Source organism: Xenopus laevis, chromosome 3S (assembly GCF_017654675.1).
Source record: "Xenopus laevis strain J_2021 chromosome 3S, Xenopus_laevis_v10.1, whole genome shotgun sequence".
Classification (NCBI taxonomy): domain Eukaryota; kingdom Metazoa; phylum Chordata; class Amphibia; order Anura; family Pipidae; genus Xenopus; species Xenopus laevis.
The window spans coordinates 131,450,907-131,474,018 of NC_054376.1; the positions used below are offsets into that span (position 1 = coordinate 131,450,907).

A 23,112-nucleotide genomic window follows, 5' to 3' on the forward strand; every position below is an offset into this window, starting at 1 on the left:
TGGTATTATATAGTCAGACACCTCATGGGCACGGAGGATACTCTTTAATTCATTCCTATAAGGAGAATGTATTATGTATATACACAAGAATACTTTGTTGTCACTAGGATTTGGCACAAGTTGATTTCATATCATGTAAAACACAGTCCATTTCAAGAAACCATTGCCTTGAAAACTAGATAAAATAAAGTGTCAGTTTCCAGTACAACTAATTTCCCCCATGAGCATTGGCAGTGACTAGTTTTATATAAAAGTAATTCAATAACATCAATGTCTTATCCCTTGAAACAACAGGGGCCGGTGATATTTACATGTTTAAACCTTTCAAGGCCTTCTGCCTATTTACAGAATATTCTATTTTATTTATACATTTCTGAATGACATCTCTGATATCTTTACTTCTCAGGCTGTAAATAAGTGGGTTAACCAATGGGGTCACTACTGTGTATAACAGAGACAGAACTTTACTTATAGTCTGGGATTCCTTTCTGGGGGGAACCATATAAATAGCGATTATAGTTCCATAAAATATGGAGACCACAGCCAAGTGGGAGCTGCAGGTGGAGAAGGCTTTTTGTCTCCCAGTATTGGACGTTATATTTTTGATTGCACGGCCAATACACATATAGGATACAATTATAAATATAAAGGGGAAGAAAACAACAGGAATAGATTCTAAGATAATATTTAAATGTACTAAATAAGTATCTGAGCAGGAAAGCTCTAGAAGTGGAAAGAAATCACAAAAGAAATGGTTTATAGTATTTTGGTTACAGAACTGTAGGGTAACAACTGTATTGGCAAGAAGCAATGCAAACATGAAGCTTAGCAGCCATGATATCAGAATTAATTTGACACAAACCCTGTGGGACATTATAGAAGAGTAACGCAGTGGGTTACAAATGGCCACATATCTGTCATAGGACATTACTGCTAGAAGCAAACACTCAAAAGCTTCTGGAACAGCAAAAATTGAAAACTGTATCATACAACCAATAAAAGGCAATATGACTTTATCATAAAATACAGTTTGGAGCAAGATGGGTAAAATAATTGTGGATTCTAGAAGGTCACATAGGGACAGTTGCTGGAGAAAGAAGTACATGGGGGACTGGAGGTTCCGGCTGGAGGACACCAACACTATGATGAGGACGTTCTCCCAAACTGTGAGATTGTAAATCAGAAGGAACAGAGAGAACAGGGGGAACTTGAAGTTGTGGAGATTCTGAAATCCTAAGAGAACAATCTCACTGACCCACGTCTGGTTCTTCATGCCCATTGCCTAGTAGTAAAAATACAGTATACATTACAAACAGTACTCACACCGTGGACTTTTAAAATAGAGGCATTGCCAACCTCATCCTACAGTACTTATAATAAAAGAAGTGTTTTTGGTAGCTCCATATTTTGGAACTGATACCATTGGACTATTTGTTTTCTCATATATTTATGAGTTGGGGAATGTTTTTATGCATATAGAGTAAACCATATTAACATTGTGCTGCAAGAATAAAGAAGACTAAATTCTGATTATTATTCTGGATAATTGATCTAGGCTAAACCTTCCAACCTTTGAATTTTTAATTTTTTTTTTACATGTACCAAATCTGGGACAATTTCATTTTCATATTTATATATGGAGTCCAGGCAGTGAGTGGACAGAGTCCAGGGGGGGGTGGAGGCAGGAAGTCGGCGGTAGGGTGGGGATCAGAGTGCACTGGGCCCCTCTCAAGATTTTTTTGCAGGGGGCTCCGGTGCACTCTAGTTATGTCCCTGTCTATAGACCTTGGAATTTTGATAGGGCAGGACAAATGAAGCTTTTGTAACTAATCTGGATTCCAGCCTGTGCGATTCCGACATCACAGATTGGGTCCAGGCTCCCTGAATCTCTGTTGACCAGATCTCTTTAAAAGCCACCAATCCTATCTGAAGAGATTGGACCACCCTCTAGTCCAGAATGACTTCCCCCCCCCACTTTGGAGGCTGTTCTCCTCTAGACCATTTGCCTGGAAAAAAGAATAAAAGATGGAAGAATACTGACCTGACCACCACGATGAATTGCACATATACTTTTTTTTCCAGTTTATAGGATCTGTAATCAGTCTTTCTTCTAAAATTCTTTGCAAATGAAGGAGACTACTAAGTATCCTCCCCCACAACACCTTGCAACTACATTATATCATCCACTCCATTCCCAAAAAAACATAAGACTGACGTGAAGGTCATATCTGCTACTCAGGTCTTTAACCATAATGTCCTCTTGAAGACATGGTTCTCATAGCAAGCTTGGCCATATCAGTAGAAGCCTCTCAAGAAATAGCTGCCACCAACTTGATCTCCAATAGTTTGCATGGTGGATACTTCTACACTCTACACACTATATTTCTACACTCTACACATTGCCCCTGCACCCACATAATTCTGTTTAAGATCAGCTCCATCTCCTTTTCCATTGAAAGATGGAAAAAAGGAACCACATCAATAGGGAAAATTGTCTTATTTTGAATCTGGGCAACTGCTGCATCAACTGCAGGAAGGTTGTCCCAAATATTACATGCTACTTCTTGAAAACATATAGCTTAGTGGATTTTCCCTGAATAGGCACTTTCCTAGCAGTCTTTTGCCACCTATTAACCAATTCATTTTCCACCTCCTCATGGACTGGAAAACAACACTTTCTTATCAGAATAGAATAAAGTGGCCAAAGTGGATGATTGAGGCCTTTCTGCCTGCTTTGATCAATGGCTCCACCAGTTTGTAATCAAAACCACCTGTAGCAGGCTTTCATCCTCATCCTCTGCAGATCCACAATCAATTCTGAGGCAGATTCTGACTCCTCACATAATAATTCCTTAGTAAAAACCAAGTTGGCCCTTCTTTTCCCAAGAACTGTATCCTGCAAATTTTGTGGTACTGTTTGTTGAATTTGTTGCACAATTTCCCCTTTATGAGTAGACAACAAATCTGCACTTTGCACATAATACATTATCAGGAAGGACCATCTCATAACATGCTCTGCGCGCTTTCCTCTCAACTTCTGTGTCTCTTGTCCAGACTCCACCTGTGCTCACCAAATCTTACTGTAGGTAAACCTGGTGCAGCACTGGCAATCAGAAAATCAGAAGAAGAATAAAGATGGAGACTGGATGGCAAAGGGAGGTATTTAATACGTTTGGGGAGGTTCTCCTTCTGTGACTGGCTAGGGAAGGCGCTATCCCATAGATTATGCTGGCAGGGGATGGCCAAGAAAATACCTATATATTTCACAGCAGATACTTTGAATGAAAATGTATTTTGCTGGATGAATTTTAGAAGTAAATATGACCAGGTTAATTATTACCAAATTAGAACAAATGTTTTTATCATTCGGGTTACATAGATAAGATTAAGAATCTTTTAACAATGATAAATTGAGTTATGGACAGAGCAACATTATAATCTTGTCTAGAAAAGAATTTCATATTTACTTGTCTCTGCTCACTTACACCGCCCAGCAATAAAGTTCCATAGAAAATACATGATGCCAATTTATTTCACGTAGAAATCAGATATTCGCTACAGACACACGTTTTACCAATAGAATACTTTACTCACCTAATTTGTACCTACCAGAACCACCCCAGATACTATGGAACCATAGAAAGATGTCCATGAGCTTCTCCCAATGTGTAACCTGCTCTGCATTTCTCCTGCCATTTTGCTAACACAATCCCAACCATTTCTTTCCAATGAAATCACTTTACAGGAAAGATGTTCTTGGAATATTATACTCACCTGATTTGTACCTACCAGAACCACCCCAGATACTGTGGAACCATAGGAAGATGTCCATGAGCTTCTCCCAATGTGTAACCTGCTCTGCATTTCTCCTGCCATTTTGCTAACACAATCCCAACCATTTCTTTCCAATGAAATCACTTTACAGGAAAGATGTTCTTGGAATATTATACTCACCTGATTTGCACCTACCAGAACTACCCCAGATACAGTGGAACCATAGGAAGATGTCCATGAGCTTCTCCCAATGTGTAACCTGCTCTGCATTTCTCCTGCCATTTTGTCAACACAATCCCAACCATTTCTTTCCAATGAAATCACTTTACAGGAAAGATGCTCTTGGAATATTATACTCACCTGATTTGTACCTACCAGAACCACCCCAGATACTGTGGAACCATAGGAAGATGTCCATGAGCTTCTCCCAATGTGTAACCTGCTCTGCATTTCTCCTGCCATTTTCCCAACACAATCCCAACCATTTCTTTCCAATGAAATCACTTTACAGGAAAGATGCTCTTGGAATATTATACTCACCTGATTTGTACCTACCAGAACCACCCCAGATACTGTGGAACCATAGGAAGATGTCCATGAGCTTCTCCCAATGTGTAACCTGCTCTGCATTTCTCCTGCCATTTTCTCAACACAATCCCAACCATTTCTTTCCAATGAAATCCCTTTACAGGAAAGATGTTCTTGGAATATTATACTCACCAGATTTGTACCTACTAAAACTGCCCCAGATGCTACCGATTTGGAAAAAATTGAAATGAACACAAAAATATTTGTATGTTTTTAGATAAAAAAAATGAGAACAAGGTTCTAGGTTAGATATTTTTCTCATTGTTTGAGTCAGTGGAACAGTGATGATGGGTTGAACAATTCCCTTTGTCAACCAAGACTGTGTAACTATTAACCTGCCTTTAAGATTCTTCTCATCGTTCCATATGTTTGGAATAACATTGTTCTTTGTAAGTAATATTTAAAAGAAAAGAAAAACATGAAAACAAAATATCTGATAAATGTTTCAATGGTTTTGCACTTTTAGAAAACATCAACAGACTCTGAATAACAGGAATTAAAGAGAAGATACTATTAAAACCCACCATCACTGTTCTTCATAAAGATTTATTATTACTTCTTCTTGGCAACTCATTCAAGCACCTCAATGACATTTCATTTCAAAGTAAGACATTATTGTAATAATAATCAGGCCTGAATGGCACCAGATAGTGACTGGACAGGGAAGATCACGTCTCCTTTTATTAACCAGCGTCAGTAACATCCACAGCTGAGAAACCTACTGAGAAATCTCCAGAAGACTCAGGGGTTTGGGATAATTACCAGCCCTTTGGGGGAGTTTATAGTCTGTCTTCACATCAAACAGAGATATTGAAAATTCTCTAAATATGTCTGTAGCTCACCTTAAAATGCTGAACTAGAAGTTAACTACTCTAATTGTATATGGGTAGACATTTCTGTGTCTCATCATGTGTCACAAGATGCTTTTAAATCCCAGGCAAAAATCTTCTTTATTTAGGTTCTTAGACTTTGTGTTGAGCCGTGATTATGTACAGTAATTGGGTTTTTTTTCTATTACTTGCCCAATTTTATTTCCAAATATTATTGTTTGCTTATTGGTACAATACGAACCCTCTGTCTGGCTCTGACCATTAGAGCAAATGACATAAGGTGTTCTGAATGAACAGCACTTTATGGTTTGGATCAAAACTCAGTGGATTCATTTGAAACGGCCTTTATTGTAAGAATATACAGTAAACAACATTTAAGAGGAAAGGTCCTCCTATGAGTCAATTACACACTTCAAGGCACCACCTTCACTTTGTGGAAGACACAGACATAAGACTGATGTTTATTACAGAACTCCTATGAAATTCATTGTAATATCAACCCAAACTCGAAATTTGATAAATAACCCCCTTTCCACAATATTTATGGATTGCCTCACTACTTCAAGAAATGTCACCCAAAGCAGTTAAAAGATTGAATCAATTGTAGTTACAAACATTTTTAGCAAAGTCCTTATGAAAATACAACTAAACCTTCTGACACAAATTTCTCCTACAACAGCTACAAACAGAAGAAGAAATTGTGGCGGCAGAATTGGAAAAACCAACACAGAATGAGTCCTCTTCAGCCCCCATAACAGTGAAAATGATAAGGAACTTGCTAGTAGAGGCCAAATTATTGCTGAAAATGGACACAGACAATGCCTCTGAAATTGTCTTTAGAGATTACTGACATGGACACTAGAGAAGAAGCATTGGACACTAAAACTGATGAAATTCAAGCTGCACAAAAAACATGTACAGTCCAAAGAGGTTAAACAAGAAAATGTAGCTGCATATTATAAAGTCTTGATTTCAACTATACTACCACAACATCCCAATATAAATGTAAGGGAATGCTAAGGGGCACATTTACTATTGGTCAACTATCGAGGGTTGATTAACCATCGATATTCGGCCATCGAAGTAAAATCCTTCGACTTCGAATATAGAAGTTGAAGGATTTACAGCAATTCGTTCGTTCGTTCGATCGTAGGAAAAATCGTTCGATCGACCGATTTTAATCCATCAATCGAACGATTTTCTTTCGATCAGAAATTGCCTAGAAAGCCTATGGTGACCTTCCCCATAGGCTAACATTGTACCTCGGTAGGTTTTAGGTGGCGAAGTAGGTGGTCGAAATTTTTTTTAAAGAGACAGTACTTCGAATATCAAATGGTCGAATAGTTGAACGATTTTTAGTTCAAATCGTTCGATTCTAAGTCATAGTTGAAGGTCGAAGTAGCCAATTCGATGGTCGAAGTAGCCAATTCGATGGTCAAAGTAGCCACAAAAAAAACTTTGAAATTCAGTTATTTATTTTTTTATTCTAATCATTCACTCGAGCTAAGTAAATGTGCCCCTTAAAGTCTATATATACCATTCCTAACTGCTGGTTGAATTTTTTTAGAGATTTATTTAAAATACTCCATCTAAAACCTCTCAAATTCATGTAAAAGTCAATGGCATTGAAAATGCAATGAATTCAGTTTTCAAGATTTTAAAGCCTATAAACTCAAAAATAAATCAGAGGGATTTAAGCATATACACTCAAAAAATCTAAATATATGAAATATAAGAAAACTCTGGGTTTTTTTCAATCCAATTTTTTCAAGTTTAATTATTAGTAAATTAGCCAAATTCATGGATGGGAGTTAGGTCGAGTCTGTTTCTGGAATGTTTAAAGTAGAATGTGCTCGCACTTCCCTCTCCTGCTTCTGTTTTTGATATTAGGCTCTTTGTCCTATGATTCTGTATATATTTATAATACACAAAAGCTGTGAATATCTTGTAAATTATATCCTTATAAACAGTGAGTTCTGATGTCATCAGTTATAAACGGTGAGTTCTGATGTCATTTCTGTCACATGACTCACTGAAACTTGTGTATTATAATAAATAAAGTACCCCCAGTTGCAAAATATAAGGATATTAGAAGTTACCTCGGAGTTCCATGACCTGTATAACTCGGCCTTCAGCCTCGTACTTTTATATGGTCATGAGACTCCTCGGTAACTTATAATATCCTTATATTTTACAAGAGGGGGTACTTTATTCACTATATTATGTGATTTGTCTCCCCCATGTATACTTTTATATATATATATATATATAAATTGTACTTTTATGCACTGTACAGCGATGCAGCTCCTTAACAGCACTTTACAGATAAAGTTATACCTACATATTATTGGCTGGCAAGATTCAAGTCAATTGAAGTACCAGTTGAGTGAGAACTTCCATGTTTGGCTGCTTTCACTACTAGAGGTCTATTTATTAAAGGTGGAATTATAGTGATTTTAGGTTTTTTGAAACCACAACTAAACTCACAAACTTTAAGACCAGGATTGTCATTGAAATTATTAAAAGTTCCAAATATAAAAGTATGAATGAAAAAAATGGTAAAACATACAAATGTAAACAATTCGTAGCGATTAAAATTCAGAAACCTCTAAAATTCTGATTGGATTAAAAATGACCCAATAGGATCAAAGCAGCTTCCATTTACTTCTATAGCACCTCAACAACTTGTTCTTGGCAAAGTCTAGCATTGAAGTCTTTTGTGGTTTTTTCACTTAATGAATTTTGAATTCTAGAGCTTTTTTAGAAATACAGCAAAACCACAAATTGTTCATGATTCATGGAAAAAAATCACAAGTCGGTTGTCTGTAAATGGACCCCCTAGTGTCCCCTGAGAAAGAGCAAAGAGTATTGATGCACAGCTTATATGGTGTAGGACAGTGATCCCCAACCAGTAGCTTGTGAGTAACATGTTGCTCCCCAACCCCTTGGATGTTGCTCCCAGTGGCTTCAAAGCAGGAGCTTATTTTTGAATTCCAGGCTTGGAGGCAAGTTTTAGTTGCATAAAAACCAGTTGTACTGCCAAACAGAGTCTCAATGTAGGTTGACAATCCACATAGGGGCTACTAAATGGCCAATCACAGCACTTATTTGACACCCAGGAACATTTTTCATGCTAGTGTTGCTCCCCAACTCCTTTTACTTCTGAATGTTGCTCACGGGTTCTAAAGGTTGGGGATCCCTGGTGTAGGATATTCAATCCCTTATGGCTTTTCCAATGATTCCAATATCTCAATATTTATAAAGCAATTGTGCCTGTCTGCTCATCCTATTGCCCCATTTACTCTCCTATTCTTGGTATGAACAATTCCTACCTTCCCTTAACATTCAGTAATTATGATGGAGTCTTCCCAAACACATTGAATGGATACAAAAGCTTTGCTTCCCCATTATAAACAGGAATTATATTCTATCATTTCTTATAATATTATACTCTGAGTTTCATTTAGTGTTTCTTCCCATAGTCAGACACCCCTTGGACATTGCGTATTCTCTGCTCTCTAATTCATTCAAACAATTCACAGAGCCTTTATAAGTAGTGATGGGCAAATTTATTCGCCAGGCGCAAATTCGTGGCGAATTTGCGCGTTTCGCCGCCAGCGAATAAATTCGCGAAACGCCCGTGAACATCCGCGGAAAAAATTCGGGCGCCGGCGTCAAAAACGAGACGCCGGCGCCGTTTCGCGAATTTTCCGCCGTTTCGCGAATTTCGCGCGAAATTCGCTAATTTTTCGGCTCCACATGTCTGATCATGTTCATATCCTGGCTCCGCCCCAAGCAGATTTACAAATTAAAGGCAATGCCAACAGCCACCAAGTGCCTTTGACAAAGATATTTGTTTGTGTCAGGCTTTTGCATTGGGGAGGGGGGTTTATATTATTTTGGACACCTTAGTGGAGGTGGTGGATGTGATTGAGGTGTGAGCAGCTGTATAATTTAAGCCAGCAATACATTGGAGGGACACCAGGGGATAATAGAGCTCCACTGTACTCCTGTTTTGTTTTCTTGTAGTGAGGCAGAGATAGAGGTGAGACGGCGACTCTATGTTGCTCTAGGTTAAGCCCAGAACCATGCTGTGTTATTATGTCCAGCCCTGCTCCCTCCAGGTTCCATATAAGCATTATTAATAGTATTGCACTTCTGACAATTTGCAGGTAGGTGAGTATACAAGTACCAGGACACGTTGTGGTCTCATATGTCAAATTAGATGACCAGACAAGTGATACATATACTTGACAGTTCCATATATTGTGATTGTCAGCAGGGCTCCTCCTTAAACGACTTCTGCATCGGAATGTAAATAAATGACAACAACTGACTTAGGGGGTTATTTACCAAAATCTGACATTTTCTCACTATTTTCTGAAAACCACTCCAACCAAATCCGCACAGACTTTCCCCCACTATATATCAATACATTTTCACGAAAATTTCTTGTGCAGGAAAAGACTCAATAAAATCAATAAGATTTTTTCGGATTTGTCGCCAAAACCTACAACTTTTTTGGATTTGACCCCAAAAAACTGTGACTTTTTCAGATTAGTTGAAGAACACAACTAGACAAGGAAGCCCTTAGCTTTTCTGGAGTGTGAAAAGATTTAATCATTTCTTATATGGCTGGACACTCGTATCAGACCATCAACCATTGGTCACAATACTTCACATAAAGAAATGAGTTTCTGCATGTCTTCAGCTCTGGGCTTTGTTTCTTTTTTGTTATGACTATGATGTTGAGTGATTCTACCATCCACCATAAGTCTTGAACTGGAAGAGAATTGTAAACTAGGTGCACATATATCATTGTTGAATTTGCTGATGCTGTTCTAGTTACTAGAGTCTATTGTATGAAGCTCTATGCTGAATCTGTTGCTTGTTTTTCTCTGCTACTTTATCTTATTGTGTTGCTTGTTGAGCATTACAGCAAATACTCCAGCAGCTACTTGTGTGTTTTCCTACATTCCATGGACACAACAAATGTTGTGCGATATATAAAAAATAGATAATAAGGCACATCACAAGGGCAGGATTTATAATGCACATGGAGGTGATTAATATCTCAGCAACAAGAAAGTAACCCTAGGCATCAAAACACTAAACTAGATATTATGGGTAATTTTCAAAGTGATATATAGATATACAGTGTAAAAAGATTTACCGTATATACTCAAGTATAAGCCGAGTTTTTCAGCATCCAAAATGTGCTGAAAAAGTCTACCTCGGCTTATACTCAAGTCAGTGGGCAGTAGCTGAGATTGCAGACACTTTTAATCATTCCTATACCAACAGTTCCCTTGGGGAGAGACTGCAATATCACACAGCGCCCTCTGTTGGTTATATGAAAGAATAACAGTGACTGCAATATCCCACAGCGCCCTCTGTTGGTTATATGAAAGAATAACAGTGACTGCAATATCCCACAGCGCCCTCTGTTGGTTATATGAAAGAATAACAGTGACTGCAATATCACACAGTGCCCTCTGTTGGTTATATGAAAGATTTACAGTGATGGCAATATCACACAGCACCCTCTGTTGGTTATATGAAAGATTAACAGTGATGGCAATATCACACAGCACCCTCTGCACATGGTAGTGGGACAGTGGGACAATGCACACAGTAATCCATTTGGCAATTCTCTGTCACCATCAACTTTGCAAAGAAGTCCGGTTGATCACTGGGGGGGTCACTTTGGCAGAATGTGCGCTGCTGGGAGACAGGGCTGTAGTTGTGTCTAGACTTATACTCGAGTCAATAAGTTTTCCCAGTTTTCGTAGGTAAAATTAGGTACCTCGGTTTATACTCTGGTCAGCTTATACTCGGGTATATACGGTAATCTACAAATACACAAAGAATATAACTCAGGAACAGAGAAGATACTTGAGAGAATCCTAATTTCTACCTTACCAAAAGGTTGACTAAATTTACTTTGAGGTTTTTAAAGGCAATAATTAGATCTTTATTTCTCAAGCTGTAAATCAGTGGGTTAACTAAAGAAATCACTACAGTGTACAACAGAGACAGAACTTTGCTTATTGTCTGTGATTGCCTTTGTGATGGAACTTCATAAACAACAGTTAGAGTCCCATAAAATAAGGAGACCACAGCCAAGTGGGAGCTGCAGGTGGAGAAGGCTTTTTGTCTCCCAGTATTGGACACTATCTTTAGGATTGCATGGCCAATACACATATATGATATAACGATGAGTGTAAATGGTAGAAAAACCAAAGGAACTGACAGAAAAAATACTTCAATTTGTAGTGAGAAAGTGTCTGAGCAGGAAAGCTCAAGAAGTGGTAAGAAATCACAGAAGAAATGATTGATGGTATTTTGGTTACAGAACTGTAGTGTCCCAATAAGATCCACTGTAATCACTGTAAGGCCAAACCCAAGAGCCCATGATACAAAAATAAATGTAACACAAACCCTGTGGGACATTATAGAAGAGTAACGCAGTGGGATACAGATGGCCACATATCTGTCATAGGACATTACTGCTAGAAGCAAACACTCAAATGATGCTGTGGTGGAAAAAAAATAATACTGCATCATACAACCAAAAAAGGACAATGTGATTCCATCATGAATTACAGTTTGGAGAAGGAGGGGGACAATATTTGAGGACTCCAGAAGATCACACAGGGACAACTGCTGGAGAAAGAAGTACATGGGGGACTGGAGATTCCGGCTGGAGGACACCAACACTATGATAAGAACGTTCTCCCAAACTGTCATAATGTAAATCAGAAGAAACAGCGAGAACAGGGGAATCTTGAAGTTGTGGAGATTCTGAAATCCCAAGAGAAAGATCTCAGTGACCAACGTCTGGTTCTTCTCATGCATTGTCTGGGGATATGCCAACAAGAGTTAATGAGCAGATAAATAACAAATGTCCATAATGGATCAGGTTGGTAGGTCATTCAGGTTTCATTCAGATGAGCAATTCGGTCACCCACCTAGATAGGAACATTTTGAATAAAGACTCCAAACCAGGACCTCCAAACTACATTTTTCCTGTCCCAGTACTGAGAAATAAACAGTTATGTTTGTACCTTTAGGCCGTATCAGGTGGAGAGAAGAGGATCCACTGTAATCCAGACATGTATAGCTTTGGGGCAAATTCATTAAAGTGCTAATAGTCATCAGCGACCACTTTGCCACACTCTGCACCACTTCACCAGGCGCAAATTCCTTACCACTACGCTTATTCACTAAAATGCGTCTTAGCAGCCAAATGCTGGTGAATTTTCGCTAATACTACTTCTGCTGGGCGAGCATTTCATAGGGAATTTTCACTAGCATTCGGTTCTGCCAAGCGAAACTTGGCTAGCATTCTTGCATTTAGGTTCATTCGAATAGGACGGGTATTTATTAATTTTGGTGCAAATGCTTGAAGTGGCCGTGTCCAATGAGCCATAATAAAGGCAGAAGAGATCCTCTAATGTCCTAGACATGAGCTCATCCAAAAACAAATGTAGTTGCATGCCCCTCAAAATTTTTTTAAAAATTGTTCACACATAAATTTTTAATAGTTTGGACATTTGACGGAAATCCCACTTTAAAAAAGGAAAAGTCACCAGCATTTTTTGCAACTTTAACGCATCTCTGGCATACAAGATATGATGTCACTGACATAAGATTGAGGAAGATGAATCCTTGTTTTATCAGATTGACTGGTCTGACTTGACAAAGCAAACTCTTTGCTTCACTAAAATTTGCATTTAATGAAGCAAAACCGTTGGCCTGGTGATGAAGTGTGAACGACCACTAGCGATGATATTGTTTACTAGTGAAATTCACATTCTATGTACCAAGTTGTGGGTTGAGTTGTAAACTTGGCACTTATTTAGCATTTATTCAGCAGTATGTGCGGGGGTGTAACACAGGGGTATCCCAGTGTGATTGGTGCATCTATGGTATTAGGGTCTCCAACAGTAAAATGATTACTCACCACAAAGTGGAAGTGACCCAAGTGCACCGCCCTAAGCCCTCCGTACGGGGAGCGGACAAACCAAAATAACCAATTGAGAACAGACACTCAAAAAAGGCAAACTTCCACCAGGCAAATAGTGAAAAAAGTGAAGAAAGCTTATTGTGTCCACAGCCTTATGCGTTTCGTGTCATAAACATTTAATCATAGGCTCTCCCAGTGTGATTATTCCTGGTACCGGCTCTGTTCTCAAAGCATTATACACAGAATTGCATTTATTGTGTCTCTTGAGTAAGATCAGTGTTTACTGGGTTTTGGGAGTATTATAAATAGAAGTTGGTCCTGCATCCATGGGACCTGTGGGAATTATACTATTATACTATACTACTATATATATTATAAACTGACTCTGAAGTAGATAAAACTAGTGATTAGGTGCAACTGGGGATGAGGTTCCATTAGTATCAGACAGTGACGGATCAGTTAGAAAGGGAGGAGTGGTCAATGATATCAAATAGCAATACATGTGAATCAATAGTCTTATTGATAGAAGACTCATATTAATGCTTTAAAGGAGAAGGAAAGGCTTATTTAATTGGGGATGCCAAAAGTTTGGCACCCCCAAGTGATTGTATCTACTTACTTCCTATCAGCAGAAAACTGCATTGCTGCGGGGGTTATACCAGTGAGTACCTCGGAGTGAGACCTCCTCTGGCTTCTTCTTTCTTCTCGTGACTATGAATGGGCAGTAGCACAAAAAGCAGAACAAAGAAGTCACTATTTCATTCTACTGTGATTGTGTCTGCCCCGCGGAATTTGAAGAAAGAAGAAGCCGGAAGCCGATCGTTCTGTGTTGCTCTAGAATAAATAGGCCTTTCCTTCTCCTTTAAACTCTTTTATTCAACAAAACGGAGACACTGACTGAGCAGTGAAGGTTTGTGTTTGTCATCACCTGTCTACTCACCCATCCTAGCAATAAAATACTGGTAAATAAGTAATTACATAGACCTTTTACATATTTGGAATTAAATGCTCTTTCCCTGAAAATCTCCAAAGTCTTTATCATACCCCCATTTCTCCCTTTAGTAGGGGCATAAAATGAAGCTTGAACATAGATATAGGTGTAGAATCCCTTAACCAGAAAGCCATTATCCAAATAGCTCTGAATTATGGGAAGACCAACCCAGATTCTGTGGAACCATAGGAAGATGTCCATGAGCTTCTCCCAATGTGTAACCTGCTCTGCATTTCTCCTGCCATTTTGCTAACACAATCCCAACCATTTCTTTCCAATGAAATCACTTTACAGGAAAGATGTTCTTGGAATATTATACTCACCTGATTTGTACCTACCAGAACCACCCCAGATACTGTGGAACCATAGGAAGATGTCCATGAGCTTCTCCCAATGTGTAACCTGCTCTGCATTTCTCCTGCCATTTTCTCAACACAATCCCAACCATTTCTTTCCAATGAAATCACTTTACAGGAAAGATGTTCTTGGAATATTATACTCACCTGATTTGTACCTACCAGAACCACCCCAGATACTGTGGAACCATAGGAAGATGTCCATGAGCTTCTCCCAATGTGTAACCTGCTCTGCATTTCTCCTGCCATTTTGCTAACACAATCCCAACCATTTCTTTCCAATGAAATCACTTTACAGGATAGATGTTCTTGGAATATTATACTCACCTGATTTGCACCTACCAGAACCACCCCAGATACTGTGGAACCATAGGAAGATGTCCATGAGCTTCTCCCAATGTGTAACCTGCTCTGTATTTCTCCTGCCATTTTGCCAACACAATCCCAACCATTTCTTTCCAATGAAATCACTTTACAGGAAAGATGTTCTTGGAATATTATACTCACCTGATTTGCACCTACCAGAACCACCCCAGATACTGTGGAACCATAGGAAGATGTCCATGAGCTTCTCCCAATGTGTAACCTGCTCTGTATTTCTCCTGCCATTTTGCTAACACAATCCCAACCATTTCTTTCCAATGAAATCACTTTACAGGAAAGATGTTCTTGGAATATTATACTCACCTGATTTGTACCTACCAGAACCACCCCAGATACTGTGGAACCATAGGAAGATATCCATGAGCTTCTCCCAATGTGTAACCTGCTCTGCATTTCTTATGCCATTTTCTCAACACAATCCCAACCATTTCTTTCCAATGAAATCACTTTACAGGAAAGATGTTCTTGGAATATTATACTCACCTGATTTGTACCTACCAGAACCACCCCAGATACTGTGGAACCATAGGAAGATATCCATGAGCTTCTCCCAATGTGTAACCTGCTCTGCATTTCTTATGCCATTTTCTCAACACAATCCCAACCATTTCTTTCCAATGAAATCACTTTACAGGAAAGATGTTCTTGGAATATTATACTCACCTGATTTGCACCTACCAGAACCACCCCAGATACTGACTGGACAGGGAAGAACAGATCTCCTTTTATTAACCAGTGTCAGTAACATCAACAGCTGAGAAACCTACTGAGAAATCTCCAGGAGACTCTGGTATTTGGGTTAATTGCCAATCCTTGTGGAAATCTGATAATTAGTCATTGTACAAGTTGTTTTTCTATTCAAATAAACATCCTATTTTAACACTGCTATGGATTCATTTAAATATTTTGGGAGACACAATAGGGGGGTTCATATAAACTCATTATTTCATTATGAAGTAGACAGTGGGTTTGTGATACAGTTGTCATTTTTTTGTCTAATTTTTTGCTTCCATAAACTATTCATTGTTGTTATTTATAAAATTGGTTTTAATCAGTTTGAGCAATGAAGTTAATGGTGTCTGTCCTGCTGGTGAGTCACGTGATGGGGAATTTCTGCTTCCACACGTTATATGAGGAAACATATTTTTTATCATGTAGATCAAGAGAGACTAGAACATTTATATTCCTGCTACTAGTTACTATGAACTCTGCCGATTCCCTAACTTTTTACTCCCTGCTTTATCCTTTCTGTTTTTATGGATGATTCTCCTGCACACAACAACTGACAACCTGAATAGCATGAAGATGCAAATCTGTTATAACACCTGGTTTTTAGAGAAAATGATCAATTTTGAGCTTAGTTATACTTTTTCTTAACAGATGTAAAGTACAATATTTCCTTTGCAGATACATGTTTCTGTGGATCAGAATAAATGGGTGGGTAGACTTCATCGCTTCAAGGTCAAGGTATGTTGGTGATCCGAGTGTTTTTTGGCAAAAACTCAAAAAATCAGATTGATTCAAGTTTTTGTAATAAAAACTAATTGCCCTGGTAGTCCAGTGGTTCGGCGGGGACGCCATGCTTCTTCCTCCTCCATGTTTGTTACTTAGGGCGCGCGGCCGCATCTCGTTTCTAAAATAGACATGGACGCGCTGGCATAATGACGCAGGCGCGCAATGGCATGAAATTCAAAGCACTGTAAAAGGCTCCTAGACCTTGCCCGTTATAGGTTTATCCTGGGGGTGTTAAGCTTTGAGCTTTCTGTTCCTGATCCTGAACTGTATCCTGTTTTGACCCCTGCCTGGCTATTGACTATTCTGAATTCTTGTATCCTGACCCTTGCCTGAATTTCGACTACTTCTTCTGCCTCATCGTTCTGATTGACTACCTGGTTTTGACCCGTGTCTGCCTGACTACGTTTATTCTCTGCCTGCCCCAACCCGGCCTGTTCTGACTACAATTTTGTCTTACGCCTTGTACCACGACCTTCTGCCCAAAGACTTTGCTTACAGTTGTGCCCCTTCGCTTGTTTAGAAGCCCTCACCTTGCACCTCTCGTTGTAAGACCTGGCGGCATCTGAGTAGCTGAGGGCTCCTCCCGAGGCCAAAGGCGGCTGCTAGTGGTGGAAGCACGAGCCGAGACCAGGGAGCTTGGCATTGGTTCTAGATTCAGGGTGCCAACCGTTACAGTTTTTTCAAACTAGAAAAGATTTATTATTTTGCACAAAAAACTCTGTTAGTTTTTTCTCAAAGATTCATAATTCGAGTTTTTTCATCTGAAGTCTTTAGATAAATCCCCTAAAATTCGAGTTGATTCAAGGTCAGGAAAAAGTCCCATACATCCCAACCTTGAAATTTGATAAATAACCCCCTTTCCACAATATTTATGAATTGCCTCACTACTTCAAGAAATGTCACCCAAAGCAGTTAAAAGATTGAATCAATTGTAGTTACAAACATTTTTAGCAAAGTCCTTATGAAAATACAACTAAACCTTCTGGCACAAATTTCTCCTACAACAGCTACAAACAGAACAAGAAATTGTAGCAGCAGAATTGGAAAAACCAACACAGAATGAGTCCTCTTCAGCCCCCATAACAGTGAAAATGATAAGGAACTTATTATTAGCAAATTATTGCTGAAAATGGACACAGACAATGCCTCTGAAATTGTCTTTAGAGATTACTGACATGGACACTAGAGAAGAAGCATTGGACACTAAAACTGATGAAATTCAAGCTGCACAAAAAACATGTACAGTCCAAAGAGGTTAAACAAGAAAATGTAGCTGCATATTATAAAGTCTTGATTTCAACTATACTACCACAACATCCCAATATAAATGTAAGTGAATGTTAAAAGTCTATATATACCATTCCTAACTGCTGGTTGATCCAGAGGAAGGAAACTTGAATTTTTTTAGAGATTTATTTAAAATACTCCATCTAAATTCTCTCAAATTCATGTAAAAGTCATTGGCCTTGAAAATGCAAATAATTCAGTATTCTATAAGATTTTAAAGCCTATAAAATCAAAAAATTAGAGGGATTTAAGCAGATACACTCAAAAAATCTGAGATATATGTAAAAACTCTACGTTTGTTCAAGTTTTTCAAGTTTAATTATTAGTAAATTAGCCAAATTCATGGATGGGAGTTAGGTCGAGTTTGTTTCTGGTAGAATATAACAAAATATGAGTTTTAGTAAATAACCCCCTAAATGTTTAATGTAGAATGTGCACTCAATTCCTTCTCCTGCTTCATTTGCATGTCTTTGATATTATTGGCTTATTATTGGAGAACTTCCTCATTTGGCTGCTTGCACTACTAGAGGTCTGGAATTTTAGTGGTTTTAAATTTTCAGAAACCACAACCAAACTCACAAACTTTAAGACGAGGATTGTAAAAAATACAAATGTGAACAATTCATAGCGATGAAAATTCAGAAACCTCTAAAATTCTGATTGGATTAAAAATGATCCAAAAGGATCAAAGCAGCTTCCATTTACTTCTATAGCACCTCAACAACTTGGCAACTTGGTTCTTGGCAAAGTCTAGCATTAAAGGCTTTTGTGTTTTTTTCACTTTGACATGATTTGGAAAGTCCTGTTGTGTTTGGTCAACTTTGACTGATATGGAAATGAAGGAAACTTGGTGGGTTGTTCTCTCCCTATGGTATTATGGGATAGCGGCAATGTCAAATTGTCATAGAGTCTAGGCAAAGGGCAATGTTGTTAACAGGCAGTCTTTGACCTGGGTTGGAAAGTCATCTTGTGATTGGTCAACTTTGACCGATATGGAAAAGAAGTAGACTTTGCCGTTTTTCCTCTCCCTATGGTATTACGGGACAGCGGCAATGTCAAATTGTCATAGAGTCTAGGCAAAGGACTATGTTGTTAACAGGCTGTCTTTGACCTGGTTTGGAAAATCCTCTTGTCATTGGTCAACTTTGACTGATATGGAAATGAAGAAGACTTTGCCAGTTTTTCTCTCCCTATGGTATTACGGGATAGGGAAGTCGAGGCTTACTAGGCACAGGTCAACACATAGCTATGTGTTGGAATGTTAGATTTTATCATGGGAGTGCTTAGGCAATGGCTAATTTGCCATAGAGCCTAGGCAAAGGGATATGGGACTGACAGCTCTTGTCATAGAAGGCTGTGGGTCTTCCTATTCTTTTGTATGGCAGGGAGGAATCTATAGTAGGCAAAAGGCTCTGTTGTTTGACAGGCAGTCTTTAACATGGATTGGAAAGTGCTCTTGTGATTGGTCAATTTTGATCGATATGGAAATGAAGAAGACGTTGCCAGTTTTCCTCTCCCTATGGTATTATGGGATAGCAACAATGTCAAATTGTCATAGAGTTTAGGCAAAAGGCTATGTTGTTGACAGGCAGTCTTTGACATGGATTGGAAAGTCCTCTTGTGATTGGTCAACTTTGACCGATATGGAAATGAAGAAGACTTTGCAGTTTTTTCTCTCCCTATGGTATTACGGGATAGCGGCAATGTCAAATTGTCATAGAGTCTAGGCAAAGGGCTATGTTGTTGACAGGCAGTCTTTAACATGGATTGGAAAGTCCTATTGTGATTGGTCAACTTTGACCGATATGGAAATGAAGAAGACTTTGCCGTTTTTTCTCTCCCTATGGTATTACGGCATAGGGAAGTTGAGGCTTACTAGGCACAGGTCAACAAATGGCCATGTGTTGGAATGTTAGATTTTATCATGGGAGTGCTTAAGCAATGGCTAATTTGCCATAGAGCCTAGGCAAATGGATATGGGACTGACAGCTCTTGTCATAGAAGGCTGTGGGTCTTCCTATTCTTTGTATGGCAAGGAGGAATCTATAGTAGGCAAAAGGCTATGTTGTTTGACAGGCAGTCTTTAACATGGATTGGAAAGTCCTCTTGTGATTGGTCAACTTTGACCCATATGGAAATGAAGAAGATTTTGCCGTTTTTTCTCTCCCTATGGTATTACGGGATATCGGCAATGTCAAATTGTCATAGAGTCTAGGCAAAGGGCTATGTTGTTGGCAGGCAGTCTTTAACATGGATGGGAAAGTCCTCTTGTGATTGGTCAACTTTGACCGATATGGAAATGAAGAAGACTTTGCCGTTTTTTCTCTCCCTATGGTATTATGGGATAGGGAAGTTGAGGCTTACTAGGCACAGGTCAACACATGGCCATGTGTTGGAATGTTATATTTTATCATGGGAGTGCTTAGGCAATGGCTAATTTGCCATAGAGCCTAGGCAAAGGGACATGGGACTGACAGCTCTTGTCATAGAAGGCTGTGGGTCTTCCAATTCTTTGTATGGCAAGGAGGAATCTATGGTAGGCAAAAGGCTATGTTGTTTGACAGGCAGTCTTTAACATGGATTGGAAAGTCCTCTTGTGATTGGTCAACTTTGACAGATATGGAAATGAAGAAGACTTTGCCGTTTTTTCTCTCCCTATGGTATTACGGGATAGGGAAGTTGAGGCTTACTAGGCACAGATCAACACATGGCCATGTGTTGGAATGTTAGATTTTATCATGGGAGTGCTTAGGCAATGGCTAATTTGCCATAGAGCCTAGGCAAAGGGATATGGGACTGACAGCTCTTGTCATAGAAGGCTGTGGGTCTTCCTATTCTTTGTATGGCAAGGAGAAATCTATAGTAGGCAAAAGGCTATGTTGTTTGACAGGCAGTCTTTAACATGGATTGGAAAATCCTCTTGTGATTGGTCAACTTTGACCCATATGGAAATGAAGAAGACTTTGCCGTTTTTTCTCTCCCTATGGTATTACGGGATAGCGGCAATGTCAAATTGTCATAGAGGCTAGGCAAAGGGCTATGTTATTGACAGGCAGTCTTTAACATGGATGGGAAAGTTCTCTTGTGATTGGTCAAATTTGACCGATATGGAAATGAAGAAGACTTTGCCGTTTTTTCTCTCCCTATGGTATTATGGGATAGGGAAGTTGAGGCTTACTAGGCACAGGTCAACACATGGTCATGTGTTGGAATGTTATATTTTATCATGGGAGTGCTTAGGCAATGGCTAATTTGCCATAGAGCCTAGGCAAAGGGATATGGGACTGACAGCTCTTGTCATAGAAGGCTGTGGGTCTTCCTATTCTTTGTATGGCAAGGAGGAATCTATAGTAGGCAAAAGGCTATGTTGTTTGACAGGCAGTCTTTAACATGGATTGGAAAGTCCTCTTGTGATTGGTCAACTTTGACCGATATGGAAATGAAGTAGACTTTGCCGTTTTTTCTCTCCCTATGGTTATACGGGATAGTGGCAATGTCAAATTGTCATAGAGTCTAGGCAAAGGGCTATGTTGTTGACAGGCAGTCTTTAACATGGATTGGAAAGTCCTCTTGTGATTGGTCAACTTTGACCGATATGGAAATGAAGCAGACTTTGCCGTTTTTTCTCTCCCTATGGTATTACGGGTTTAAACTAGGAAAAGGGTCAACACAGGGTTTATGTGGGGGAACGTTAGATTTTATCATGGTTTGTGTTCCACACAGGGTTTGCTCCTTGACTATTTGGCTTGATGTCAATTGTATTACACAGGAGACGTTTTGCTGAATAGCTGTCGGAGACCCCCCTTCTCTGCCTATGCAGGATCGCCCACCTTCGGGTGGACTTAACCTGCTTGCTGCAATCGGGTTGGGGGCATTCCTCCGATAGACGGGTGACGACCGCCTTGGCGGAAGGCTTGCTGAAGGCTTGAGGAGGATTTCTTCTTGGGAGAAAAAGTGAGTCAAGAATGCCATTCACCTTTGATTTTCCGAGCGGGGAAACCCAGCTGAAGAACACCGTAAGGATTGAAGTTGAAGAAGAACATCGGAGCCTGAAGGATTTAAGATTCATCGTGGGGGAGATTCTGCTTGGCGTTTTCAACCTCAAGAATGAAGAAATTCTTTGCCTTCAGGACCAAGAGAGGAGGGGAGCATATACCATCACCTTCACCTCTCTCCATTGCTGTGAAAACATCTACGCAGTATTATCCAATAAAGAACTGAAAGAGGATAGACTTGATGGCCTCAAGTTTTTTCTTTTATATGGGTTGGAGGACGTCCCGCTGGTCGTCCACCTGTTTAACCCATTTATTGATACCGCAGACATTGTCACCTTTCTGCAGCGGTATTGCACCGAGGTCCGCTTCTCCCATTTAATTAAGGGTGGACTCGGACACTGGAATGGGAAAAAGAAATTTTTTGTGAAGTTTCGTAAAGACCCGGATGGAATCGGTGGATTTATGCACCCTCCGTCAAATTTTCACATTGGAAGAAACAGGGGATACCTTTTTTACCCTGGTATGCCCTTGTACTGCCGCAACTGTAACCGCTTTGGACATACAAGAGAGTCCTGTCCGGACGCTAAGATGACCCGGTGTAATAAGTGTGGTCGACCGGGTCATATTGCTGTTGTATGCACACAAAACAAAATGTGTAATATGTGTGGGCAGGAAGGCCACAAGTATAGAGATTGCCCCAGAAAGGCTAAGAGACAGGGCGCCGGGGCTGAGCGGGCAGAGAAATCCAGTGCGAGGTCTGAGCAGGTGTCGACAGCGGTTGCCGTCCCAGCTAAGAAGACCTCGGGTAAGTCGGGTGAGTCGTCCGTACTGTCTGTGAATGGCAAAATGCCAGTTAAATCAAAACCGATAGTGGCGAGAAGGAGCTCAGTAGTCGGTCCTGAGAACGATTCGGTTGAATTGCCAACAACCGAGCACTCGATGAAGGTCCAGGAGGCTCGTAGGAAATCGGTTTCTGATTTAGGGAAAGGGATCGCCAAGCCATTGGTAATCCCTACCCATGAGAAGGCATTGTGCACACTGGCGGTGGGATCCGAGCAGCGTGCGATGAGGATCCCAGGTGTGGTGGTTTCGGAACAGACTTTTGCTGTACCAGCAGTGCTGGGGTCTGTGTCAAAGGGCGGAAACACCAGCCGCCGGGCATCATTGATGGAGTCGGAGCAAGGGTCCGAAGGTTCATCAGCGGAAAACCCTGCCATGACGATTCCAGATGCCACCTGTGAAGAGCAATGGATAAAAGCTGAGCGAAAGAAAAAGTCCAGGAGAAGGTCGCGCCGTGGCCAGAAGGAGGTTCCGGGAGTGTCTGGGATGGAGAAGTCTGTCTTGGAGGGTCCTGGTGGTCCGAAGGTTTAGTGGAGTGGCTCATGTATCTCAAGGAAAAGAGGAGGAAGATCAACATCCTGCA

General features: G+C 39.9%; 2 protein-coding genes across 2 annotated transcripts; both read right to left on the reverse strand.

The window, feature by feature from the left end:
- Positions 1 to 307: 307 nt before the first annotated feature.
- LOC108703445 (olfactory receptor 5) lies at positions 308 to 1,350 on the reverse strand. The gene has a single exon (XM_018239574.2). It carries the CDS (start codon positions 1,277 to 1,279, stop codon positions 308 to 310), a length of 972 nt encoding a protein of 323 aa, XP_018095063.1. The 5' UTR covers positions 1,280 to 1,350.
- Positions 1,351 to 11,105: 9,755 nt separating this feature from the next.
- Positions 11,106 to 12,050, reverse strand: LOC108703471 (olfactory receptor 11L1). Its single transcript, XM_018239597.2, has one exon. It carries the CDS (start codon positions 12,048 to 12,050, stop codon positions 11,106 to 11,108), a length of 945 nt encoding a protein of 314 aa, XP_018095086.2.
- Between the last annotated feature and the right edge of the window lie 11,062 nt (positions 12,051 to 23,112).

Coding starts and splice junctions, on each gene's coding strand:
- LOC108703445 (XM_018239574.2), bottom strand. CDS start 1,279: ATGGGCATGAAGAACCAGACGTGGGTCAGTGAGATTGTTCTCTTAGGA.
- LOC108703471 (XM_018239597.2), bottom strand. CDS start 12,050: ATGCATGAGAAGAACCAGACGTTGGTCACTGAGATCTTTCTCTTGGGA.